The sequence below is a fragment of the Stegostoma tigrinum genome, chromosome 6 (assembly GCF_030684315.1).
Source record: "Stegostoma tigrinum isolate sSteTig4 chromosome 6, sSteTig4.hap1, whole genome shotgun sequence".
Lineage (NCBI taxonomy): Eukaryota > Metazoa > Chordata > Chondrichthyes > Orectolobiformes > Stegostomatidae > Stegostoma > Stegostoma tigrinum.
Window position 1 is genome coordinate 114061578 of NC_081359.1, and position 25128 is coordinate 114086705.

The following is a 25128-nucleotide window of genomic DNA, read 5'->3' on the forward strand; positions in this document are numbered from 1 at the left end:
GTACTTACAAACTTTCAAGCTGCTGCTTACAGACATCCATTTTTAAATCTCTAAGCATAGAAAAAGCACATGATCTTTTAAAGGGACCATGCAATGCTGTTCCCTCAAGCACTTTATAAACACCAAATTCTAACTTCCTGCCTCCCAATCCAGAAGTGCTCTGCCCAACTTTGCAACACTTTTTTTTTCCCCTTCACTCACTCACTCACTCTCTCTTTCTCCTTCACTTTCTCTCTCTTTCCCCTTCACACTCACACATCTCTTTCTTCCCTTCACACACTCTCTCCCTCTCTCCCCTTTTCAACTCGCAGACGACACTAGGGTCGGTGGAATGTGGATAGTGACGAAGGATGCTGTATGTTATCTGTGATAAGCTGCAGAGCTGGGCTGAAAGGTGGCAAATGGAGTTTAATGCAGACAAGTGTGAGGTGATGCACTTTGGTAGGAGTAACCGGAAGGCAAAGTACTGGGCTAATGGTAAGATTCTTAGTAGTGTAGATGAGCAGAGAGATCTCGGTGTCCATGTACACAGATCCTTGAAAGTTGCCACCCAGGTTGACAGGGATGTTAAGAAGGTATACAGTGTTTTAGCTTTTATTAATAGAGGGATCGAGTTCCGGAACCAAGAGGTTATGGTGAAGCTGTACAAAACTCTGGTGCGGCCGCACTTGGAGTATTGTGTACAGTTCTGGTCACCGCATTATAAGAAGGATGTGGAAGCTTTGGAAAGGGTGCAGAGGAGATTTACTAGGATGTTGCCTGGTATGGAGGGAAGGTCTTACGAGGAAAGGCTGAGGGACTTGAGGCTGTTTTCATTACAGAAGAAGGAGGTTGAGAGGTGACTTAACTGGAACATATAAAATAATTAGAGGAATAGATAGGGTGGATAGGGAGAGCCTTTTTCCTAGGATGGTGACGGCGAGCAGGAGGGGGCATAGCTTTAAATTGAGGGGTGAAAGATATAGAATAGATCTCAGAGGTACTCGGAGAGTAGTAAGGGAATGGAACGCTTTGCCTGCAGCGGTAGTAGATTCGCCAACTTTAGGTACATTTAAGTCGTCATTGGATAAGCATATGGACGTACATGGAATAGCGTAGGTTAGATGGGCTTGAGATCGGTATGACAGGTCGGCACAACATCGAGGGCGGAAGGGCCCCTTTTCACACATGCGCTCTCGCCCCCCCTCTCTCCCCTTCACACTGTCTCTATGAACAATTGCTGTAATTGGAAGTTGGGAGTGGCAGTGTTATTAATGTGTTTCAGTGGAACCCGTTTCATTGTTGCTCATCAGAAGCCAACCCTGTCGAATGGAGCCAGAATCTGGCGCATGGGGAAGTCTGTCCTGCACCACAGTCCATGGGAATTCAATGCCCTGGTATCATGGCATTCTTATTTCAACCTTCACTGAGTCCATTCAAAAGGTGTCTGGAAGCCTCATTTCCTTGGCCTTGTATCTCCCTCGCTCCCTCGCTCCCTTCTCTCCTGTCCAGATCGGTCTTTCTCTTTCTACCTCCTACCCTCCCCCAACTTCTCCCCTAACTCTCTTGCTCTTTTGTCTAGGGAATGGAGTTTTATTGTGGATCCTGTGAGACTGCAATGTGCAGGGAGTGTACTGAGACTGAGCACCGCGATCACCGCACAGTGCCGCTCCGTGATGTGGTCGATCAGCACAAGGCCTCGCTCCGGCTGCAGTTGGACGCCATCAAATCCCGGTGAGAGCCCTCACCACACCCGACCCCCCCCCCCCCATTCTCCCTCATCCTCTCCACGCCTCCCCTCGTTTTGACTCACCACTTCAAACTGTTCATCCCCCTCCCCTCGCCCACTGCCTCATTTCTCCTCCCCTTACTCCTCATCCTCCCTTCCCTATTCCCCAACTCCTTGGACTCTCCCACATTCTTCCAATCCCCTCATTTTTTTTCCCCTTTTCCCCCAACCCTAGTTCATTCCTGAACCCTCCAACCCCCAAATATCCAGACCTCATGGTGCATTCTCCACTCTCCCACCTTCACCAGGTTGCCCCAGCTGAATGCTGCCATTGAGCTGATTCATGGGATCTGCCAACAGCTGATTGCCAACAAGGACATCGCGGTCACTGAGATCAGCACCAGCTTTGAGGAGCTGCAGCAAGCCATTCAGCTACGGAAGGCCTCACTCATCTCCGATCTGGAGGGGCTCTGTAACGGTAAACGGAAGGTGAGAGGGCAGGAGGGACACAGTACAATCTTTAACGTTCCTGCAGCTGGTACTGTTGGATATTGAAGCTCCCAACAACACCGCCACATCCTACAGCCCTCCCAGTTCACAGGCCACCATGTCAATTACCTGCTTCACATTGAATGGAACATCTCCCATTTCCCTGGATAAGGGAGGGAATGGCTTGGTGATATTACTGCTGGTCTGTTAATCCAGAGATTGAGCTAACGTTCTGGGGATCCAGATTCGAATCCTGCCATGGCAGATGGTGGAATTTGAATGTAATAAAAATCTGGAACAAAGAGTGTAATGATGAAAATGAATCCATTGTCAATTGTCAATGATTTATTGATTGTTCTGATTTTTTTTTAATGCCTCACCTCAGGAGAACAGTTCTGTCTTTTCTTTATTCACTTGTGGGTATTATTGGCTATGCTAGTGCAGCCTCATTTGGAATATTGCGTGCAGTTCTGGTCGCCCCATTATAGGAAGGATGTGGAAGCATTGGAAAAGGTGCAGAGGAGATTTACCAGGATGTTGCCTGGTCTGGAGCGCAGGCCCTATGAAGAAAGGCTGAGGGACTTGGGTCTGTTCTCCTTGGAAAGAAGGAGGCTAACAGGGGATTTAATAGAGACGTTAAAGATGATCAGAGGATGAGATAGGGTGAACAGTGAGAGTCTTTTTCCGAGGATGATGACTTCAGCTTGTACAAGGGGGCATAGCTACAAATTGAGGGGTGATAGATTTAAGACAGATGTCAGAGGCAGGTTCTTTACTCAGAGAGTGGTAAGGGCGTGGAACGCCCTGCCTGCCATTGTAGTTAACTCAGTCCCATTAGGGGCATTTAAACAGTCCTTGGATAAGCATATGGATGATGATGGGCTAGTGTAGGGGGATGGGCTTAGATTAGTTCACAGGTCGGCGCAACATCGAGGGCCGAAGGGCCTGTTCTGTGCTGTATTGTTCTATGTTCTGTGTTCTATGTCAGAAAAACCCATCTGCTTCACTAAAGTCCTATGGGGAGGAAATTTGGTCTGGTCTACGTGTGACTCCAGACCCACAACAATGTGGTTGATTCTGAACTGCGTCTGGGCAATTAGGGATGGGTAATAAATACTATCCTGCCAGTGATGCCCACATCCCATGAATGAATTTTAAAAAGAACCTCCATGCTTGCACACAACTCATATATAAAAGACAGAGGAATTGACTCTGGTATAATGAGTGGAAAACACATACAGCAAAGGTAAGCAAATTTCCAAAGATCAAGAGGCAGCTCACCACTACCTTCTCAAGGGACAACTAGAGATGGGCATTGAACACTGCAATGGCCAATAATACCCACAAGTGAATAAAGAAAAGACAGAACTGTTCTTCTGAGGTAAGGCATTGAAAAAATCAGAACAATCAATAAATCATTGGCTGATTGGCTTCTCTTGGATTGTAACAATCAATCAGAGAGTGGCAAGGCCTGACACCAGAAGGAGACCTCAACACCAAGGCCCCAATTCCTAGAAGCTGGTGACCTGTGCCGATGTTCCCCAGTCTGAGATCTGTGCAGACACCCCACCCATACCCTCCATCTCCAGTTTGTACCACATCTGGCTATGTATCTCCACCTGCTTAATGGCTGACCTTCTTCCTCAATCTTGCAGGTTCTTGAGAAGCAGTTGGACTATCTGCTGCAGGGTCAGGAGAAGATACAGAGTAGCTCAGAATTCACGGAGCAGGCCCTGAGCCATGGCACGGAGACTGAGGTGCTCCTGGTGAAAAAACAGATGACGGAGACATTAAGCGAGCTCGCTGCACAGGACTTTCCTCTCCAACCCCAGGAAAATGAGCACCTAGACCTGAGGGTGGAGACTGACGTGGTGAGGAAGTCTATCCTGAATCTTGGAGTTCTGGTCACCACCAATGCCGTAGCACAGCAGACTGTAGCCACTGGAGAGGGTCTTCGGCATGCTGTGGTTGGCCAGCAGACCACAGTTACTATAACAACCAAGGATAAAGATGGAGAGCTTGTGAAGAGCGGTAATGCGACCCTGCAGGCAGAAATCATTGCTCCTGACGGTAGCTGCACTCTGGGCGAGATTGTGGACAATAGGAATGGAACGTATGAGCTCCTTTACACACTGAAGATGGAGGGTGACTTCACACTGTCTGTGACTCTGTATAATCAACCTGTCAAAGGAAGTCCTTACCGAGTCCGAGCCACCAAACCCTCTGACTCCTCACATTCTCCTGAGGACGTCAAGCGCAGGGTAAAGTCTCCGAGTAGTGGTCACATCCGTCAGAAAGCCGTCCGCCGTCCGGCCAGCATGTATGGCACTGCCAAAAAAAAGGAGAACCCCATCGAGGATGAGCTAATTATCCGTGTGGGTGAGTTTCTCTTTGTTCTTCACTTGGATGTGGGCATTGTTGGCAGGACCGGCTTTTGGTACCTCTGCCTATGAACTGAATGTCACACTTGGCATTTCACCACATCACTAAGAGTCACCTGTAGGCCAGACTTCCTTCCTGAAATAAACCAGATGGGTTTTAATTGACAATCGACGATGGTTTCTGGTTATCATGGAGACCAGCTTTCAATTCTGGGTTGACTTACTGAATGTAAATTCACCCAGTGGCCTTGCTGGGGTGTGAACCCTTGCCCACACGACATTGGCCTGGACCCTGGCACCACTCCACAATCACTCCCTAATTGAAAGTGAGCCTCAATTTGGCTGGACTGGTTCTCACCAGAACACACACCTCTCATTGTGGGAATGGACCCACCAATGTCTTCCCAAGACCTTGGGCTCCTCCCTGGGTTTGATCATGGTATTTATCTTGAAAGACCAGGATGTGATCCTTGTAACCTGAGCAATATTGGATTGAGAGATAATAAAGTGTGGAGCTGGATGAACACAGCAGGCCAAGCAGCATCTCAGGAGCACAAAAGCTGACATTTCGGGCCTGGACCCTTCTTCAGAAAAGGGGAATGGGGAGAGGGTTCTGGAATAAATAGAGAGAGAGGCGAAGGTGGACCGAAGATGTATAGAGGAGAAGATAGGTGGAGAGGAGAGTATGGTCCGGGTGGGGGGGGGGGGGTGGGTTTGGGGGAGTACGGACTGGTCAAGGAGGTGGGATGAGGTTAGTAGGTAGGAAATGGAGGTGCGGCTTGAGGTGGGAGAGGGGATAGGTTAGAGGAAGAACAGGTTAGGGAGGTGCTGATGAGCTGGGCTGGTTTTGGGATACAGTGGGGGGAGGAGAGACTTTGAAGCTGGTGAAATCCATATCGATGCCATTGGGCTGCAGGGTTCCCAAGCAGAATATGAGTTGCTGTTCCTGCAATCTACAGGTGGCACTGCAGGAGGCCCAGGATGGACATGTCGTCTAAGAAATGCGAGGGGGAGTTGAAATGGTTCGTGACTGGGAGGTGCAGTTGTTTATTGTGAACCAAGCGTAGGTGTTCTGTTAAGTGGTCCCCAAGCCTCCGCTTGGTTTCCCCAATGTAGAGGGAGCCACAACGGGTACAGTGTATGCAGTATACCACATTGGCAGATGTGCAGGTGAACATCTGCTTGATGTGGAAAATCATCTTGCGGCCTGGGATAGGAGTGAGGGAGGAGGTGTGGGGGCAGGTGTAGTACTTCCTGCGGTTGCAGGGGAAAGTGCCGGGTGTGGTGGGGTTGGAAGGGAGTTTGGAGCGGACAAGGGAGCCTTGGAGAGAGTGGTCTCTCCGGAAAGCAGACAAGGGTGGGGATGGAAAAATGTCTTTAGTGGTATGGTTGGATTGTAGATGTCAGAAGTGTCGGAGGATAATGCGTTGTGTCCGGAGGCTGGTGGGGTGGTACGAGAGGACTAGGGGGATTCTCTTTTGGCTGTTTTTGCGGGGGCGGGGTGTGAGGGAAGAGGTGCGGGAAATGCGGGAGACACGGTCAAGGGTATTCTCGACCACTGCGGGGGGGGGGATGTTGCTGAACTTGAAGAATGAGGACATCTCGGATGTGCGGGAGTGGAATGCCTCATGCTAGGAGCAGATGTGGCAGAGGTGCAGGAATTGAGATAGGGGATGGAATTTTTGCAGGAAGGTGTGTGGAAGGAGGTGTATTCCAGGTAGCTGTGGGAGTTGGTGGGCTTGAAATGGACATTGCTTTGTAAGTGATAATGGGAACTGCAGATGCTGGAGAATCCAAGGGTCTAGGCCCGAAACGTCAGCTTTTGTGCCCCTGAGATGCTGCTGGGCCTGCTGTGTTCATCCAGCCTCACATTTCATTATCTTGGTTTCTAAGTGGTTGCCTGAGATGGAGACAGAAAGGTCCAGGAAGGTGAGGGATGTGTTGGAGATGGTCCAGGTGAACTTGAGGTTGGGGTGGAATGTGTTAGTGAAGTGGATGAACTGTTCAAGCTCCTCTGGGGAGCTCGAGGTGGTGCTGATACAGTCATCAATGTAATGGAGGAAAGGGTGGGGTTTGGGGCCAGTGTAGCTACGGAAGAGGGATTGTTCCACGTAACCTACAAAGAGGCAGGCATAGCTTGGGCCCATGCGGTTTCCCATGGCCACCCCCTTTGTCTGTAGGAACTGGGACCTCTGATCGCGATATTGGATTGACTTCTCTTGATGAAAGTGAGACAGGAGTTGATTCTATTCTCTGTTTTCCCTGAACTCCAGATTCAAGCTCTCGGAGCAGGACTGGAGCAGGTACAAATCAGCCTGGGTAAAAGTGCTCCTTAGTGTAGCCTTTGCCTGCATCAGTATTGTTATAGAACATAGAACATTACAGCACAGTACAGGCCTTTCGGCCCTCGATGTTGTGCTGACCTGTCAAACCGATCTGAAGCCCATGTTGTTCCCTGCAGTGATCCCTTGGCCTGTTGCTTTGGCCAATTGCCAAGGTTGTTGTCATTGTCCTTGGGCATGGACTGTTGTTAGCCTGCCCAGTCACTCTGTGGGAGTTGAGAGTTTATTCGCCAGATGTGAATTTTATTCTGTTTTTTTTCCCTTTAGGGACCAGAGGCCGAGAGAAAGGGGAATTCACCAACCTTCAGGGAATCTCTGCATCAGGAAATAATCGCATTGTAGTGGCTGACAGCAATAACCAGTGTATCCAGGTAACCAGTTCCACCTGTCTCCCAAAATCCACCACCCACGGTAGGCAGGCAAGTGTCAGACTTCAGCTGTGGCCTGGACTCGTGTGGTGTGACTTAAGGCCCACGGTGGTTAGGGAGAGAGGCTGTTCTTGTTGTGGGGTTTCAACCTCTCGGGTGGTAGTGGAGGTAGAGGTGGGGGTGGGGTTGTGGGGGGGGGGGGGGGGTAGGGGTGTAGCGGATTTGAATTACTGTGGGTTTTCCATATGTGGGTGAGACTGTTTCCCTGCCACTCCCTCCCTCCCTCCCAGGTCTTTTCCAATGATGGACAATTCAAGCTGCGATTCGGGGTCCGGGGACGGTCGCCAGGACAACTGCAACGGCCAACCGGAGTGACCATTGACCCCAACGGGGACATCATTGTAGCCGATTATGACAACCGCTGGGTCAGCACCTTCACCCCTGATGGCAAGTTCAAGGTGAGGGGGGTGGGCACAGGGTTGTTTTTGTTGGGGAAGGTGAGGAGGAGAGGAATGGGGGAGGAAGATGGATGAAGTGGGGGAGGTGAGGTCGATGGGGGATGTGGGGAAGTGAAGAAGTTGGGGACAGTGCAGAGTCAGAGGGACATTGAGATCAACAGTACAGAGAAGGCCCTTTGGCCCATCGTGTCCTTGCCAGCATATATTCTAATCCCATGCTCCAGCACTTGGCACAAGCCTTGACATTGCAAGTGCCTGCTTAAATGTTCTGAGAGTTTCTGCCTCTCCCACCCTTACAGGCAGTGAGTTGCAGATTACCAGCACCCTCTGGGTGAATAAGATTTTCTTCCCATCCCCTTAACTTCCTACCCTTACCTTAATTTTATAGCCCTAATCATTGATCTCACTATCAAGGAGGTCCTAATACGGGAAAGTGGAATGAGTGCATGTAGTGATATATTTGGGCAGTGCAGACTCAATGGGCTGATGGGCGTCTTCTGTACTGTATGACTGAATGATACTTCATGTCTGAATCACAACTAACCTTCCTCCTTATCATGGCATCATTGATAAATTTCGCCCCTTTGCCTCGGCCCATTTATTAAAATCATTAAACAGGGAAATCCCCAAACTGGTCCCAATGACACAACTCATGCAACATCTTGCTAACCCCAAAATGGCTCATTTATTCCCATTCTCTCTTTCCTGTAAATCAACCAATTTTCTACTTAACCAATATTTTTAGCATAAGACCATAAATAAGAATAGGAGTAGATCATTCACTACTCAAGCCTGCTCCATCACTTAATAGGATCATGGCTGGTCTAACATTCCTCACGTCCACTTTCCTGCCCTTTCTTCATTTCTTTCAATTCCCCTATTGATCAAGAATCTATCTGTCTCTGCCTTAAATATGCATGACTACTCTGCCCCCTCAACTCTCTGTGGCAAGGAGTTCAAAAACACCCAACCCTCTGAGAGAAGACATTCTTCCTCATCTCAGTCTTAAATTGCCTCCCTTTTATTTTGAGACTGTGTCTTCTGGTCCTACACTCTCCAATGAGGGGAAACATCCTCTCAGCATTTACCTGGTCAAGTCTCCTAAGAATCCTTTGTTTCACTGAGATTACCGCTCATTCTTCTAAACTCCAGTGAGTAGAGTCTCAAACAGTTTAGCCTTTGCTCATAAGACAACCCCTTCCTATCAGGGATCATCCTAGAGAAGCTTCTCTGAAATGCCTCCAATGTAAAATTATATTTTCTTAAATCTGGAGACCAAAACTGCTCACACTCCTCCAGATGTGGTATCAACAGCACCTTGTACAGCTGCAGTAAGACTTCCCTACTCTTGTACTCCAACCCGCTTGAAATAAGGGCCAATATTCCATTAGTCTTTGTAGGACAATAAGATATGGGAGCAGAATTAGGTCATTCAGCCCATCCAGTCTGTTCTGACATTTGATCATGGCTGACATTTTTCTCGAACTAATTCTCCTGCCTTCTCCCTGTAACCCTTGGTACCTTTACCAATCAAGAACCCCTCTATCTCTCTCAAATGCACTCAATGACTTGGCCTCCACAGCCCTCTGTGGGCTGTGGCAGTGAGTTCCGCAGATTAACCAACCTCTGGCTGAAGAAATTCCTCCTCATCTCAGTTCTAAAGGATCGTTATTCCACCCTAAAGCTGTGCCAGGTTATCTAGGCTATCTAACTATATCCATTCTCTGTGTTCTGTAAGATTCAATCAGACCCCCTCCCCTCATCATTCTAAGCTCCATTGATTACAAACCCAGGGTTTTCAACTTCTCCTCATTTGACAAGCCCTTTGTCCCTGGGCTCATTCTTGTACACCCCCTTTGAACTCCCCCCAAGGCCAGCGCATCCTTTCTTTGATATGGGCCCCAAAACTGCTTTCAGTATTGCAAATGTGGCCTGACCAGAGCCTTATACAACCTCAACAGTACATCTTTGCTCTTTTATTCTTGCCCTCTTGAAATAAATGCTAATGTTGCCTAACTGCCAACTGGCCCTACCTGTTAACCTTAAGAGAATCCTGAACTAGGGCTCCCAAGTCCCTTTGTTCTTCAGGTTTCTGAATCCTTTTGCTATTTATTAATAGGCCATGCCTCTATTCTTCTTCCCAAAGTGCGTAACTTCACACTTTCTGACATCGTCCCTCTCTTTCTTTTTCTCTCTGTCTCTCTCTCTCTTTTCACCCCACCCCTCTCCCCACCACCCACAGGGTAAGATTGGAGCTGGGAAGCTGTTGGGACCAAAGGGAGTGGCTATCGATCACAATGGTCATCTGATCGTGGTGGATAACAAGGCATGCTGTGTCTTCATTTTTCAGTGCAATGGGAAGCTGGTGTCTCGGTTCGGGGTGCGTGGCACTGCAGACAGACAGTTTGCAGGTATACTGGACGGTAATAACCTCAGCCAATCACCTCCTTCATTGCATTTCTTTGTGGTGCAGGTGCATGATGGGTCGCCCAGATATCATGTTTTCTTTCCTGTTCCCCTCCAATTTGGTCATTCCTTCTGCTCCCTCACCAGAGATTGTCCCTGTGACTGTGCCATCTTGCTGCCTTCCTATTGGATTGTGTCCTGCCCCATTGTCACTTCTCCAAGGGATTGGGGGAATTTGAGAATAAATAGCAGAATTTAACATTCAATTTGAGAGGGAACAACTTGGGGGTTGGAAACACTCTGCTAAGTGCAAATATGGGAATTACAAAGGAATGAGGGTATCAATGGCTGGAATAGGCTGTCAAAGGAGTTTAGCACCAAAGACAATTGAAGAAAAATGGCTGTTGTAGAAAATAGTTCATGGGTCACAGCAAAGATACATCCCAATGAGGGAGGAGAATTCTAGGGAGGTGATAAACCAACCATGGTTAACCAGGGAAGTTAAAGATAGCATTAAATTGAAAGAAAAAACAAAAATAATGTGGCTGAGTTTAATGGTAAGCCAAAAGATTAGGCAACTAAAGGCCATTATCTTAATGTTAGGTAAATGTCTGTTATAAAGGCTGTAATAACAGAGTATTTAGAAAAACTTAACAATCAAGCAGAGTCAGTATGGCTTCACAGAGGGGAAATCATGCCTCACAAATTTATTAGAATTCTTTGAGGAGATAACAAGCAGGATGGATAAAGATGAAACAGTCAGTTAATAGATTTGGGCTTTCGAAAGGCATGTGATAAGGTGACATGCATTGGGTTACTTAATAAGAGCCTGTGGCGTTGGAGGTGGTACATTGGCATTGATAGAGGACTGTCCAACTCTTAGAAGATTGAGAATTGTGATTAGGGGGGCATTTTGGGATGCCAGCCTATAACTAGTGGAGGGGCCACAGGAATCTGTACTGGGGCTACAATTATTTACAATATTTGTCAATGACTTTGATAGCTGTGATGACACAAAAATCTTTGGGAAGTCTAGTGGTGAGAATGGCGAGTCTGCAGAAGGATAGTGACAGGTTAAGTGAATGGGCAAAAACTAGGCAGATAGAATATAACGTGGGAAAATGTGAGGTTATGTGCGTTGGCAGGAAGAATAGATTAGATTAGATACCCTCCTGTGTGGAAACAGGCCCTTTGGTCCAACAGGTCCACACCGTCCCTTGAAGCATCCCACCAAGACCCATTCTCTTATAACCCACACACCCCTGAACCCTATGGGTAATTTATCATGGCCGATCCACCCAGCTGCACATCTTTGGACTGTGGGAGGAAGCTGGAGCACCCAGAGGAAACCCATGCAGACATGGCGAGAATGTGCAAACTCCACAGAGACAGTCGCCCGAGGCTGGAATTGAACCTGGGTCCCTGGTGCTGTGAGGCTGCAGTGCTAACCACTGAGCCACTGGAGCTGAATATTTATATGAAGAGAGGGATTTGGGAATCCCTATGCAGAGGAAGGCCGTAGTGAACAAGTCTGTGGTACTGAGCCTGACCCTGTGGCAAAGAAGAGAAGGGGGGAGAATAGGAGAGCAAGTGTCATAAGGGACTCGTTAGTAAGAGGCACAGACAGGTGGTTCTGTGGACGCAAACGAGATGAAAGGATGGTATGTTGCCTCCCAGGTGCCAGCGTCCGTGATGTCTCAGATCGTGTCTTCAAGATCCTTAAGGGGGAGGGTGAGCAACCAGCAGTCATGGTGCACATCGGTACCAATGACATAGGTAGAAAAAGGACTGAGAATGTGAAAAACAAGTACAGAGGGTTAGGTTGGAAGCTGAAGTCCAGGGCGAACAGGGTAGTTATCTCTGCATTGCTACCAGTGCCACGTGATAACTAGGTAAGAAATAGGGAGAGTGTGCAGCTAAACATGTGGCTACAGGGCAGGGCTGGTGTCGGAGGGAGGGCTTCTGTTATGTGGATAATTGGAGCACATTCTGGGGAAGTTGGGACCTGTACAGTAAGGACGGGTTGCACCTGAACCGGAAGGGCACAAATATCCTGGGAGGGAGGTTTGCCCAAGCTGTACGGGATGGTTTAAACTAGTTTGGCAGGGGGTGAGGATCTGAATTTATAATTCAGAGGATGAGGTATTCAGCCTTCCAGACGTAACAGGGAGTTAGGTGGTTCATAAAGAAATGCAGTCGATGGAGCGTAATTGTGACGCTGAGATGGTTTGAGGTGTGTGCACTTTAATGCTAGAAGTATCAGAAATAAAGCAGATGAACTTAGAGCATGGTTCAGTACTTGGAACTGAGATGTTTTGGCCATTACAGAAACTTGGGTAACTCAGGGAGAGGAATGGTTGTTGGAAGTTCTGGGATTTAGATGCTTTTAAAGAAATAGGGAGGGTGGAAAAAGAGATGGGAGTGGCATTGCTAGTCAGGGTGAGTATAGCAGCTACTGAAAGGTAGTTCGAGAATGATATGTCTACAGAGTCAGTTTGGGTTGAGGTCAGGAACAAGAAAGGAGCAGTCACTTTGGGGTTTTTTTTAAAACAGACCTCTTAATAGTTGCAGAGAAGTGGAGGAGCGGATTGGGAGGCAGATACTGGAAAGGTGCAGAAGTCACAGGGTTGTAGTCATGGGTGTCTTCAACTTTCCAAATATTGATTGGAAACATTTTAGTTCTAATTGTTTAGATGGAACAGATTTTGTCCAGCGCGTTCAGGGTGGATTCCTGACACAGAATGCCGATGGACCAACATGAGGAGAGGCCACTTTGGATTTGGCTAAGAGGAAGAAGGAGGCTTATGTAAGGTTTAGGAAAAGAGGAACAGAAAAGGTGCTAGAGGGATACAAGTTATCCAGGAAGGAGCTGAAGAAAGGGCTTGGGAAAGCTATAAGGGGGCATGAGAAAATCTTGGCGGGTAGGATCAAGGAAAACTCCAAGGCTTTTTACACGTACGTGAAGAATAAGAGAATGACCAGAGAAAGGGTAGGGCCAATCAAGGATTGTGAAGGGAATTCGTGAACAGAGTCTAAAGTGATAGGAGAAGTCCTTCATGAATACATTTCTTCAGTATTCACAACTGAGAGGGACCTAGTTGTACAGGAGGACAGTGTGAAACAGGCTGATAGGCTAGAAGAAGTTGATGTTAGTAAAGATGATGTACCAGGAATTTTGAAGAAGTCCCCTTTTGCTAGATGAGTCCTCTGGGCCCAATGGGATTTATCCAAGGATTCAATGGGAAGTGAGGGCTGAGATTGCAGGGATTTTGGCGATGTTATTTTCGTCCTCACTGTACACAGGTATAGATTGGAAAGGAGCAAACGTCATTCCCTTGTTCAATAAAGGGAACAGGGATAACCCTGGAAATTACAGGCCAGTTAGTCTTACGTCAGTGGTGGGAAAATTATTGGAAAGGGCTCTGAGAGACAGGATTTATGATCATTTGGAAAGGCACAGTTTGATTTGTGATAGCATGGATTTGAGAGGGTTAGATCATGCCTCACAAACCTTATTGAATTCTTTGAAGAGGTGACCAAACACGTGGATGAAGGTGGAGCAGTGGATGTGCTATACATGTATTTAAGTAAAGCGTTTGATAAGGTACCCCATGGTAGGCTCGTGCAGAAGGTAAGGATGCATGGGATGGGGGAAATGTGGTAGATTGGATTCAGAATTGGCTGACCCTTAGAAGACAAAGGGTGGTAGTGGATGGAAAATATTCAACATGGTGCTCAGTTACGAGTGGTGTACCACAAGGATCTGTTCTGGGATCCTCTTCTATTTGTGATTTTTGTAAATGATTTAGATGTAGGAGTGGAAGGATAGATTAGCAAGTTCACAGATGATACAAAGGTGGGTCAGGTTATGGACAGTGCGAGGTCTGTTCAAGGTTACAAAAGGATATTGATAGAATGCAGAGTTGGGCTGAGAAGTGGTAGATGGTGTTTAACTCTGAAAAGTGTGAGGTAATTCATTTTGGAAGGACCAACTTGAAAGCAGAATACAGGGTTAGTGGAAAGATTCTTGGCAGTGTGGAGGAGCAGAGGGATCTTGGGGTTCATGTTCACAGTTCCCTGAAAGCTGCCACCCAGGTGGATAGAATTGTTAAGAAGGTGTATGGTGTGTTAGCTTTCATTAATAGAGGGATTGAGGTCAAGAGCCGTGAAGTTATGCTCCAGCTATACGAAAGCCTGGTTCAGCCACATCTGCAGCATTGTGTCCAGTTCTGATCACCTCATTACAGGAAAGATGTGGAACCATTGGAAAAGGTGCAGAGCAGATTTACCAGGATGTTGCCTGGAATGGAGGGAAGGTCTTACAAGGAAAGGTTGAGAAAGCTTAGGGCTTTTCTGTTTAGAACAACGAAGGATGAGAGATGACTTGATAGAGGTGTACAATATGATCAGAGGTATAGATAGAGTAGACAGCCAGAGACTTTTTCCTAGGGTGGAGGTAGCTTTTACGAGGGCGCCTAGTTTTAAAGTGAAAGGAAGTAGAATCGGGGAGATGTCAGATATACGTTCTTTACTCAGAGTGGTCAGGGCGTGGAATGCATTGCCGGAGATGGTAGTGGAGTCGGCCTCATTAGGAGTATTTAAGCGGCTATTAGATAGGCAAATGGGTGATAGTGTAGCATAGCGGTGGAGGTTAGATAGACCTTAGGTTCTGGGTAAAACTTTGGCACAACATTGTGGTCTGAAGGGCCTGCACTGTGCTGTACTGTTCTATATTCTATGCATAAATCATAAAAGATGAGCATACAAGTTCAATAGGGAAGGCAAATGGAATGTTGGCCTTTATTTCAAATGGAGTATAAAGGCAGGGAGGTTTTGCTTAAATTATATAAGGCACTAGTAAGATTACAGCTGTAATACAGTTGTGTGTCCTTTATCTAAGAAAAGATAACCTGGCATCAGAGTCAACCCGGAGAAGGTTCACTCAGCTGATCTGGGTATGGAGAGACTGTCTCATGAAGAAGGGTTCGGTAGGTTGGGTTTGTACTCATTAGAGTTCAGAAAATTGAGAGGTGATCTTACCGAAACCTGCAAGATTGCCAGGAGACTTCACAAGGTAGATGTGGAGAGGATGCTTCCCCTAGTGGAAGAGTCTCTGATTGGAGGGCCACATCTCCGATTAAAGGACTGTCCATTGAAAACGGAGATGATGAATTTCTTCTGAAAGGGGAGTGATTCTGTGGAATTCTTTACTGCGGAGGGCTGTAGGGGCTGTCTCATTAACGTATATTCAAGGCTGAGATAGACAGTTCTCCCCGGACTGACCTATCCCCTCCCCACCTCCCACCTATACTCTCCTCTCCACCTATCTTCTCCTCTATCCATCTTCAGTCCACCTCCCCCTCTCTCCAACCCCCTCTCTGATGTAGGGTCTAGACCTGAAACGTCAGCTTTTGTGCTCCTGAGATGCTGCTTGGCCTGCTGTGTTCACCTAGCTTCACACTTTTTGTTATCTTAGTTCCTACTCCTGTTTTGATTAGTTTGAGTCAGAATGAGGAAACTTAGTCATTACAAAGCAGTATCTCAGACCTGGAGCATAGGAGCAAAGACCTGACAGTGAGCGTGTTAGACCTCAGTTAGAGTACTGTGGACAGTTGTAGGCACCACATTACAGGAAAGATGCAAGTGCACTGGATAGAGAATGCAGAAGTGGTTTATAAGAATGGTTCCAGGAATGAGAAACTTCGATGATCAGCAAAGATTGAAGAAGTTTACGGTTTTGATTGTAATGAGGTCAGCTAAGTGGGTATCATAGGATATGAGTCGCCTGATTGGAGCTCTTAATCTAGCCCAATAAAGGAGCACTGGCTGACAGATAAGAACAGGAGTGTCAGGCATCCTGTGCAGTTTTGACAGCTGGCTCTGAGGATGATGGATCAGGGTCGAGAACTCTGCACATGTAAAGGTGACTTAGTGATGAGGTATAGGCCACTGTGGAATTATTTTAGAGGCGATGGACAGTAACGCATGTCCTGAAAAAATTTGCTCGCAGTGGTCACCTTTCTAGCATCATGCCATTACTTGGGAAGCTTGACTTGTTTGATCCTACTTTTGAGGACCGAGCCCAGTGTGTGGAAAGAATGTGATACTTTTTCCAGGTGAATGCTATTGGGGCAGATGAAAAGCAACGATTAATTCGTCTGACATCTTGTAGACCTGCAGCTTTTTTGGTTATTGGGAGCCCATTATCTCTGAGGCACCAGATACTCAAAACTTTCAAGAGTTCATGGATTTACTTGATGAATAGTAAGAGCTTAAGTCTCCTCTGATTCTAAGACACTGTCAGTTTTACTTGGCAATTCAAGAAACAGGAGAATCTGCATGAGGATTTTTGACTAAATTAAGATGACTGGCAGAGTCATGTGACTTTGGTTGAACCCTTAGTAAGACCATAAGAGACAGGAGTGGAAGTAAGGCCAGTTGGCCCATCAAGTCCACTCTGTCATTTAAATCATGGCTGATGGGCATTTCATCTCCACTTCCCTGCACTCTCCCTGTAGCCCTTGATTCCTTGTGAGATCAAGAATTTGCCGATCTCTGCCTTGAAGGCATCCAACATCCCGGCCTCCACTGTGCTCAGTGGCAATGAAATCCACAAGCCCACCACTTTCTGGCTGAAGAAATGTCATCTCATTTCCATTTTAAATTTACCCCCTCTGATCCTAAGGCTGTGCCCACCGGTCCTGGTCTCCCTGCCTAACGGAAACAACTTCCTAGCGCCCACCCCTTCTAAACCATACATTATCTTGTAAGTTTCTACTAGATCTCCCCTCAACCTTCTAAACTCTAATGAATACAATCCCAGGATCCTTAGCCGTTCATCATACGTTAAACCTACCATTCCAGGGATCATCCGTGTGAATCTCCGCTGGACATGCTCCAGGGCCAGTATGCCCTTCCTGAGGTGTGGGGCCCAAAATTGGACACAGTATTCTAAATGGGGCCTAACTAGAGCTTTATGAAGTCTCAAAAGCACATCGCTGCTTTTATATTCCAACCCTCTTGAGATAAATGACAACATTACATTTTCTTTCTTAATCACGCACTCTACCTGCAAGTTAACCTTTAGAGAATCCTGGACCAACACTCCCAGATCCCTTTGTACTTCTGCTTTACGAATTTTCTCACCGTTTAGAAAATAGTCCATGCCTGTATTCTTTTTTCCAAAGTACAAAACCTCACATTTACTCACGTTGAATTTCATCAGCCATTTCCTGGACCACACTCCTAAACTGTCTAAATCTTTCTGCAGCTTCCCCACCACCTCAGTGCCATCTGCCTGTCCACCTATCTTCGTATCATTGGCAAACTTCGCCAGAATGCCCCCAGTCCCTTCATCCAAATCATTAATATAAGGTGAACAGCTGTGGCCCCAACACAGAACCCTGCGGACACCATTCATCACCGGTGTTAATGAGATGTTGAGAGACTGTTTGGTATGTGGGATTAATCGTGTATGCTTGCAAAAGGACTCACTACCTAAAGCCCAACTGGATCTCAAACAGGCTTAATCATTGGAAAATACAGCAAGTAGAGCATATGAGTTGTAGGGTATTCTAATGGAAGTGGACACTCTGACCAGTCTAATTGAGCTTGGGAGACACAACTTGATTGAAGGCAGTTGCAAAGCCTCACTCAGGATTTATTTGGAATATAGGGGCTCCAGGTCAGCCCACAGCAAAACCTCAAAACAAAGCCAAGACTCGGCTAAATAATTAAAATTTTCTTCATTGCATTTGCTGCCTGTCTGCAGATTGGAGACAGCAAAAGGTTCTTATTTTAGACCTAATTTGAGTAAGAGAAATCAACAACTGTGTCCAGGAAAGTGCACACCCTAGAAAGCCCACCTACATCTGGTTTAGAACAGTTAAATTACTTAAAAACATTCAAATCAGAACCACTCAAAATAAACATGGTGAAACGGTCGCCCAGTTTTAGTGGATTGATAATCAGTGCAGCTGTATCAGTGGTTGTAGAACGAGTCTTTACCAAAACTTGGTCGGAGCTACAATACTTAGGTTTGTGCAAGACCTTGGCCAGACTGAGAACCTATATTGGGGGAACCTTTCCAGATTGAGGGTATGACTTTGGTTTTGGTCTGTCGTAAGCTGCTGGCTCAGTTCCCAATGGTTGTAGTGAAAGGCTCAGGTCCAAGCTTGCTGGGATGAAATTGTTGAGGAAAGATTCATCTTGATTGGCTCAAAATGTTTTGATCAGAAAATAACTGAGTGAAGTCCTAACTAAATATCTGGAAGCTTTTCAGGAAAGTCGAGGGACTATCAGAGGAGCCAAGACCATCTTGCATGTTGATCAAGATGCAATTCTACAATTCTGCAAAGCTGTCCCAGTGCCATTGCCCTGTGGGCAAAAGTAGGAGCAGTGTTTAGGAAGCTGGAATGCGAAAGAATCCTCAAAGCCGTACAGTTTGTGGAATGGCCCCAGCACTGGTCATATTGATTGGGAAACCCAATGGGTCGGTTTGTTTTTGTGGGGATTTCAAACAAACTGCTTTCCACAGCTGGATAAATACCCAATCCCTGGCATAGAGGATTTACAGACAAAGCTGGCAGGGAGACTGTTCTTCGAAGCTGCAAATGAGCCATGTGAACCTGATATTGTAGATAGAGGATTCCCAGAAGAATGTGACAGTAATACCCCATAAGGATTTGTACAAATATATGCGACTGCCATTTGGGATATCATCAGCCCTTGCAATTTTTCAGTGGATATGCATAAGATTTTATACGGAACCCCAGGTCATCATTTATATAGATGATGTGCTAATAAGAGTCAATAAGGAACACTTAGAACTTGGGCATAGTCCTTCGACCTTTCTGCCAAGTGGGCATATGCCTTAGGAGGGAAAAATGTGTGTTGTAGGCTGCCCCAAGTGATGTCCTTGGGCTACAGAGTTGACAGGTCACACCCATTGGAAGATTAAGTGAGGGCAACCAAAGGTGTCCTGGCTTGTCCATCTGTACTGGAGCTTGGGACTTTCCTTGGACTGGTGAATTATTACAGAAAGTTCAGAGATAACCTGGCCTCCATCCTGGCATAGCATCCACTGTCTAAAAGGGTCAGCCTTGAAATGGTCACATAGGCAAGTCATAGCTTTCAGGGAAGTGAAGAAGGGGACTGGGATATTATCGCCATAATAGAAACATGGCTGAAAGAAGGGATACTGAGGCTCTGGTCAGGAACAAGAAGATGGCATGCATTGAGTTTAAGCTCAGGGACTCGAGTGAATCCCTAGATGCCTATAAAAAGTGTAGGAGCGCCCTTAGGAGGGAAATTGAAAGAGCCAAAAGAGGGTATGAGATTGATCCAGCATAAAAGTGTAAAGATAATCCCAAGAGGTTCCATAGTTATATTAAGAGTAAGAGGGTGGCTAGTGAGAGAATAGTCCCCTTAAAGATCGGCATGGCCATCTATGTATGCAGCCAGAGGAGATGGGGGTTAGATTTTTAATGACTATTTGTCCTCCGTGGTTACAGAGGACGGAATCATGAATGCTAAGTAAATGAGGGAAACAAGTGGAGATGTTTTTGATTGCATACACATGACCAGAGAGGAGGCACAAAAACAGAAGTTGCTGGAAAAGCTCAGCTGGCCTGGCAACATCTATAAAGAATAAATCAGTGTTAATGTTTCAGATCCGGTGACCCTTCCCCAGAAGGGTCCTGAAATGTTAAATTTTATTTTTTCTTCACATATTGCCAGACCTGCTGAGTTTTTCCAGCAACTTCTGTTTTTGTTCCTGATTTATAGCACTTCGTATATGTTGTTTCAGTTTTTACCAGAGAGGAGATGTCTGCAGTCCTGAAGTGCATTTGGGTGGCTAAATTCCCTGGGCCTGATCAAGTCCATCCTTGGATGTTGTGGGAGGCTAGGGAAGGAATTGCAGAGGCTCTTGCAGATATTTTTGCCTCATCTTTAGCCACTGGTGACATTCCGGGAGACTGGAGGGTGACTAATGTTCCATTGCTTAAGAAAAGTAGCAAAGACAAGCCAGAGAACTACAGGCCAGTGAGCTGGATATTTGTGCCAGACATTACTGGAGGGGATACTGAGGGACAGGGTCAACCAACATTTGGATAGTCAGGGTCTAATTAGGGATAGTCAGGATGGATTTGTGCATGGAAAGTCATGTCTGACAAATCTTTGAGATTTTCAAAGAAGTAACCAAGAGGATGGATGAGGATAGGGCAGCGGATTTGTCTGTATGGGTTTTAGTAAGGCCTTTGATGAGGTCTTGCACAGCAGGCTAGTCATGAAGGTTAGGTTGTATGGAATCCAGGGAGAGCTAGCTAACTGGATTCAAATATGGCTCGATGGTAGGAAGCAGAGGGCGATGGCTGAAAGTTGTTTCTCAGACTGGAGGCCTGTGTCTAGTGGTGTGCCACAGGGGTCAGTGCAAGGACCTTTGGTATTCGTTATTTATGTAAATGATTCAACGTGAATGTACAAGACATGATTAGTAAGTTGATGGTTGATACCTCCTAATTTTGTATCATTGGTAGTGAAGGAGGTTATCAAAAATTACAGAGGGATCTTGATCAGATGGGGAAGTGGGTTGACGATTAGCAAATGCAATTCCACACAGAAGTGTGAGGTGTTGCATTTTGGAAAGCCAAACCAAGGTAGGACTTCTACAGTAAATGGTAAACTCCTGAGGAGTGTTGTGGAACAGAGGGACCTAGGAGCCCAAGTACTTAGTTCATTGAAAGCAGAGTCACAGGTAGACAGGGTGGTGAAGAAGACATTTAGCATGCTGGCCTTCATCAATCGAGACATTGGGTATAGGAGTTGGGATGTTATGTTATAATTGTATAAGTTGTTGGTGAGGCCACACTTGGTGTATTGTGTACAGTTTTGGTCACCCTGTTATAGGAAAGACACAGTTAAACTGGAAAGTGTGCAAAGAAGATTTACGAGGATTTTACCAGGACTGGTAGGCCCGAGCTAGAGGGAGAATTTGGCCAAGATCGGACTTTTTTCCTTGAGAGGGAGGAGAATGAGCGGTGATCATCTTGAGGTGTACAAAATCTTGAAGGCATAGATTGGGTGAATGCATACAGTCTTTTCCCTCGGGATGGAGAAACTAGAGGAATAGGTTTAAGGTGAGAGGGGAAAGATTTAAGATGGGACTTCGGGGCAGCTTCTTCACGCAGAGAGTTGTGTGTATCTGGGCTGGACTGTCAGACAGAATTGTTGAGGCAGGTCAATAGCAATATTTTAATAAAAGCATTGGACAGGTATGTGGATGGGAATCGTTCACAGGGATATGGACCAAATGTGGATAATTGAAACAAGCTGCGTGTGCATAATGGTCAGCATGGACCAGTTTGGGCCGAAGGGCCTGTTTCAATGCTCTGTTACTCTCTGACTGTGCTATCCTGAGGTGTTGGCATACTATCATCCCAAGTGAGATCTGGTATTGAAACATGATGCCTCTTTATACAGCATCGGGGTACTGTGAGCTCACCAGTGGTCCAATGGAAGGAATACCCAATAACGTATGCATCCAGGACTTTGGCAGATCGAGAAAGAAGGTTTGCTGATCAGATTTGGAGCCAGGAAGCTGCATTAATACTTTTACAGACATAAGTTTGTAATAGTAACAGACTACAAACCCCTGCTATGTCTGCATAAAGTGGGTCAGGACAGTATTGCCTATAGATTCAGGCTGACTTCAGCTGTGGACTCTAATATTAGAGCGCATATAATTTCAAGTTGCAACACTGTCTGGGAAGCCAAGTAGCGAATGTGGATGTATTGAGCCACCTCCCGCAGATCCAACACCTGTGGTACTCCCAATGGAAGGCTACGTAATGGTTTTAAATTTTCTGGACACTCTTCTATTCGCAGCTGATAACATCAGACTTTGGATGTAGAAAGATTCGGTCCTGGGAAAATAAACAGTGGGCGGTGATGGGGGTAAAACCGGAGGGCCATTACAACTGGAACTGAAACCTTTTGGACCCAGAGAAACCAGATTGCAGTAGAAGATGGCATATCATTATGGGGAGCAAGAATGATTGTCCTTGACAAAAGTGGCTGCCAGATGTGTGGTGAGCTCCACTTGGGTCATCCAGCAGTTTCCAAAATGAAAGTGTTGGTGAAAAGTTATGTCTGGTAGCAAGGCTTGGGTGTGGACGTTGCTATGTTGGTGGGTCAGTACTGCCAACAGCGTCCCTGCTTTTGTGGTAATGGCTGGGTAAACCCTGGACTCAGTTACATGTTGACTATGCTGGCCCTTTCCTTAACTCAACGTTCTTAGTCATGATGGACACCCACTCAAAGTGCTTGGACGTAGATAGAGTTGACTTGTCAAACGCAAGGGTAGAGATAGAAAAAGTGTCCCCAACTTTTGCAATACGCAGACTCTCGGAAGTGTTGGTGACAAGTAACAGGCCATTGTTAATCAGCAGGGAATTTGAGTATTTTCTAAAGTTGAATGGCATTCGACTTCGCAGGATGTTTCCATACCGTCTGGCAGAGGGAGCAGTCCAAACTTTGAAGGCATCCTTGAGAAACAGCCTACAGCTTTACCAGATACCAAACTGTCCCTGTTCCTTATTAAATATTGGACCATCCCTCATGCAATTACAGAAATAGCTTCAGAAGAGTTGCTAATGGAGAGAAGACTCTGCCAGGTTTAATCTGATCTTTCTGGATCTGTGGGGGAGAGTAAAATGTTGCTGGGGACATCAAGGCCTCACACCAGAGTCTGCTCAGTGAGAGAGACAGTTTACTTCAGGGGACCAAGTTTGGTGTAGGAACCACTGGAATGGCTCTGCGTGGGTGAGAGGCATAGTCAATGTGAGGTCAGACCCCTTGCTGTATTAAGATTGGTTAGGTGCGACGGTCCTGAACTAGCATGTGGACCATATGAAAGCTGCAAACTTGCAGACGGGCATGAGCAAAATGTGCCAGGCTCCTCAACAGCCTTTCTGACTGTTCTGGGACCTGTGGGTTCTCTCTCCCTGTCATGCGTTGATGATACCATAGAATCTGAGATGGACTCGGTAGATGTTGCCACCCTAACTCCTTTGCTGCCTGAAGAAGGGAATAAATTTCTTCTGAGGTACTCTGGGCACACGACACAAGTGACTGTGCATTATACATGCTCATCTCAAAGCGCGAGTTGGAGGAACCTGACCTGGTGCGAAAAGACCGCTGGAGAAACTGGAGGTAAAGGAACCTGCCTGTGCCCTCTGACTCTGGGAGGGAAGTATTGATTTGTAGCAGGGTCAGCCAGGTGCTCCTCATAGAATCTGAGTTCCCTGCTTGGGGCTGTTAATCTGGTCCAATCGGGAGCCTTGGCTGACGGGTGCCAGGGGCTCTAATTCACTCTAGACCTGGCTCTGTGGAACCTGGATTAGAGACAAGGACTCTCCATGTATAAATAAAGTGTGACTGGGTGATGGGATACTCGTCCCTGTGGAGTTATTTCATTTACAGCATTTAAAAGACATTTTGACGTTTAGAACATAGAACAGTACAAGCCCTTCAGCCCACAGTGTTGTACCAACTTATTATTCTACTCGAAGATTAAACTACCCTGCATACCTTTCATTAATATCATCCATCTGCCTATCCAAGGGTTGCCTCAATGTCCCTAATGTATCTGACTCTAGTACTATCACTGGCAGTGCATTCCATGCACCCACCACACTCTGTATAAAACACCTACCTCTGATATCTCCCATATACCTTCTTCCAATCACTTTAAACTTATGCCCCCTCATAATTGTTATTTCTGCTCCAGGTGGGAAAATGTCTCTGGCTATCCACTCCATTTATGCTTCGTCATCTTACACACCTCCATCAAATCACATCTCATTCTTCTTCGCTCCAATGAAAAAAGCCCTTGCTCCCTCGGCCTTTCCTCATAAGACGTGCCCTCCGTTCCAGGCAGCATCCTGGTAAATCTCCTCTGCATTCTCTCTAAAGCTGCCACATCCTTCCTTCCTATAATGAGGTTATCAGAACTGAGCGTAATATTCCAGGGTTTTATAGAGCTGCAGCATAACTTTGCGGCTCTTAAACACCATTCCCCTACCAATGAAAGCCAAAATAGCTGTATATATTGTAGTGTCCAGTTTACATGCATAGGAAAGGTTTAGACACCCAGCACAGACAAATTCAACTAGGAAATCTGGTCAGTGTGGACTCATTGGGCCAATGGGCCTGTTTCTATGCTGTGAGACTCTAAATTGGGACTGCTAGCCACCTTCTGTCCAAGGATAAGAGGAGATTTGATAGACATTTTCAAAATTAAATGGGCTTGACAACAGACAGCAAGGAGCTGTACTTGTTTATGGAAAGATCAGAAATCAGATTAAAGGAAATTGAAGTAGGAAGCAATGGTGGTATGAGGAGAAATATTTTCACAACAAGGGGTTAGGATCTGGAATGTACTGAGTATGTATGGGTTGGCAGGGTCACTTGAGTGGTTAGGGTCTGGAATGTCCTGACAAAACACAGGTTTTCTTTGCCCCACAATTTTCAATATTCTGCTTTAGCTTTGAAGTGGTGATTATGTCCTTTCCGTTTGAACATTGTAAACATTCTCGCTTGCTTTTGTGATCATTGACATGACTTCGGGTCATAGAGATGTATAGCACAGAGACAGACTCTTCAGTCCAACAGATCCAGGCTGACCAGATATCCTAAATAAATCAAGTCCCATTTGTTAGCATTTGACTCATATCCCTCTTAAACTCTTCCTATTCATAGACCTATCCAGATGCCTTTTAAATGTTGTAATTGTACCAGCTTCTCCCACTTCCTGTGGCAGCTCTTTCCATACACACACCACCCTTTGTGTGAAAACGTTGTTCCTTAGGTCCTTTTTAAATTTCTACCTTCTCAGCTGGAGCCTGTGCCCCTCTAGTTTTGGACTCTACCACTCCAGGGAAAAGACCTTGTCTATTTACCCTATCCATGCCTCTA

General features: G+C 46.2%; 1 protein-coding gene across 5 annotated transcripts in view; it reads left to right on the plus strand.

Moving 5' to 3' along the window:
• The window catches only part of LOC125453449 (tripartite motif-containing protein 2-like), a 66293-nt gene that overhangs the window by 19655 nt on the left and 21510 nt on the right, over positions 1 to 25128 (plus strand). The window contains exons 4-10 of one of the 5 annotated variants that reach the window (XM_059646909.1): positions 1562 to 1713; positions 2017 to 2197; positions 3853 to 4576; positions 7188 to 7291; positions 7579 to 7746; positions 9989 to 10157; positions 21634 to 23578. In XM_059646909.1, the coding sequence (XP_059502892.1) occupies positions 1562 to 1713; positions 2017 to 2197; positions 3853 to 4576; positions 7188 to 7291; positions 7579 to 7746; positions 9989 to 10157; positions 21634 to 21731 (1596 nt within the window). In that variant the 3' untranslated portion in view covers positions 21732 to 23578. Of the gene's footprint in view, positions 1 to 1561; positions 1714 to 2016; positions 2198 to 3852; positions 4577 to 7187; positions 7292 to 7578; positions 7747 to 9988; positions 10170 to 21633; positions 23579 to 25128 lie in introns of those variants that run through there. The other 4 variants (XM_059646905.1, XM_059646906.1, XM_059646907.1 and 1 more) reach the window with 4 other exon arrangements.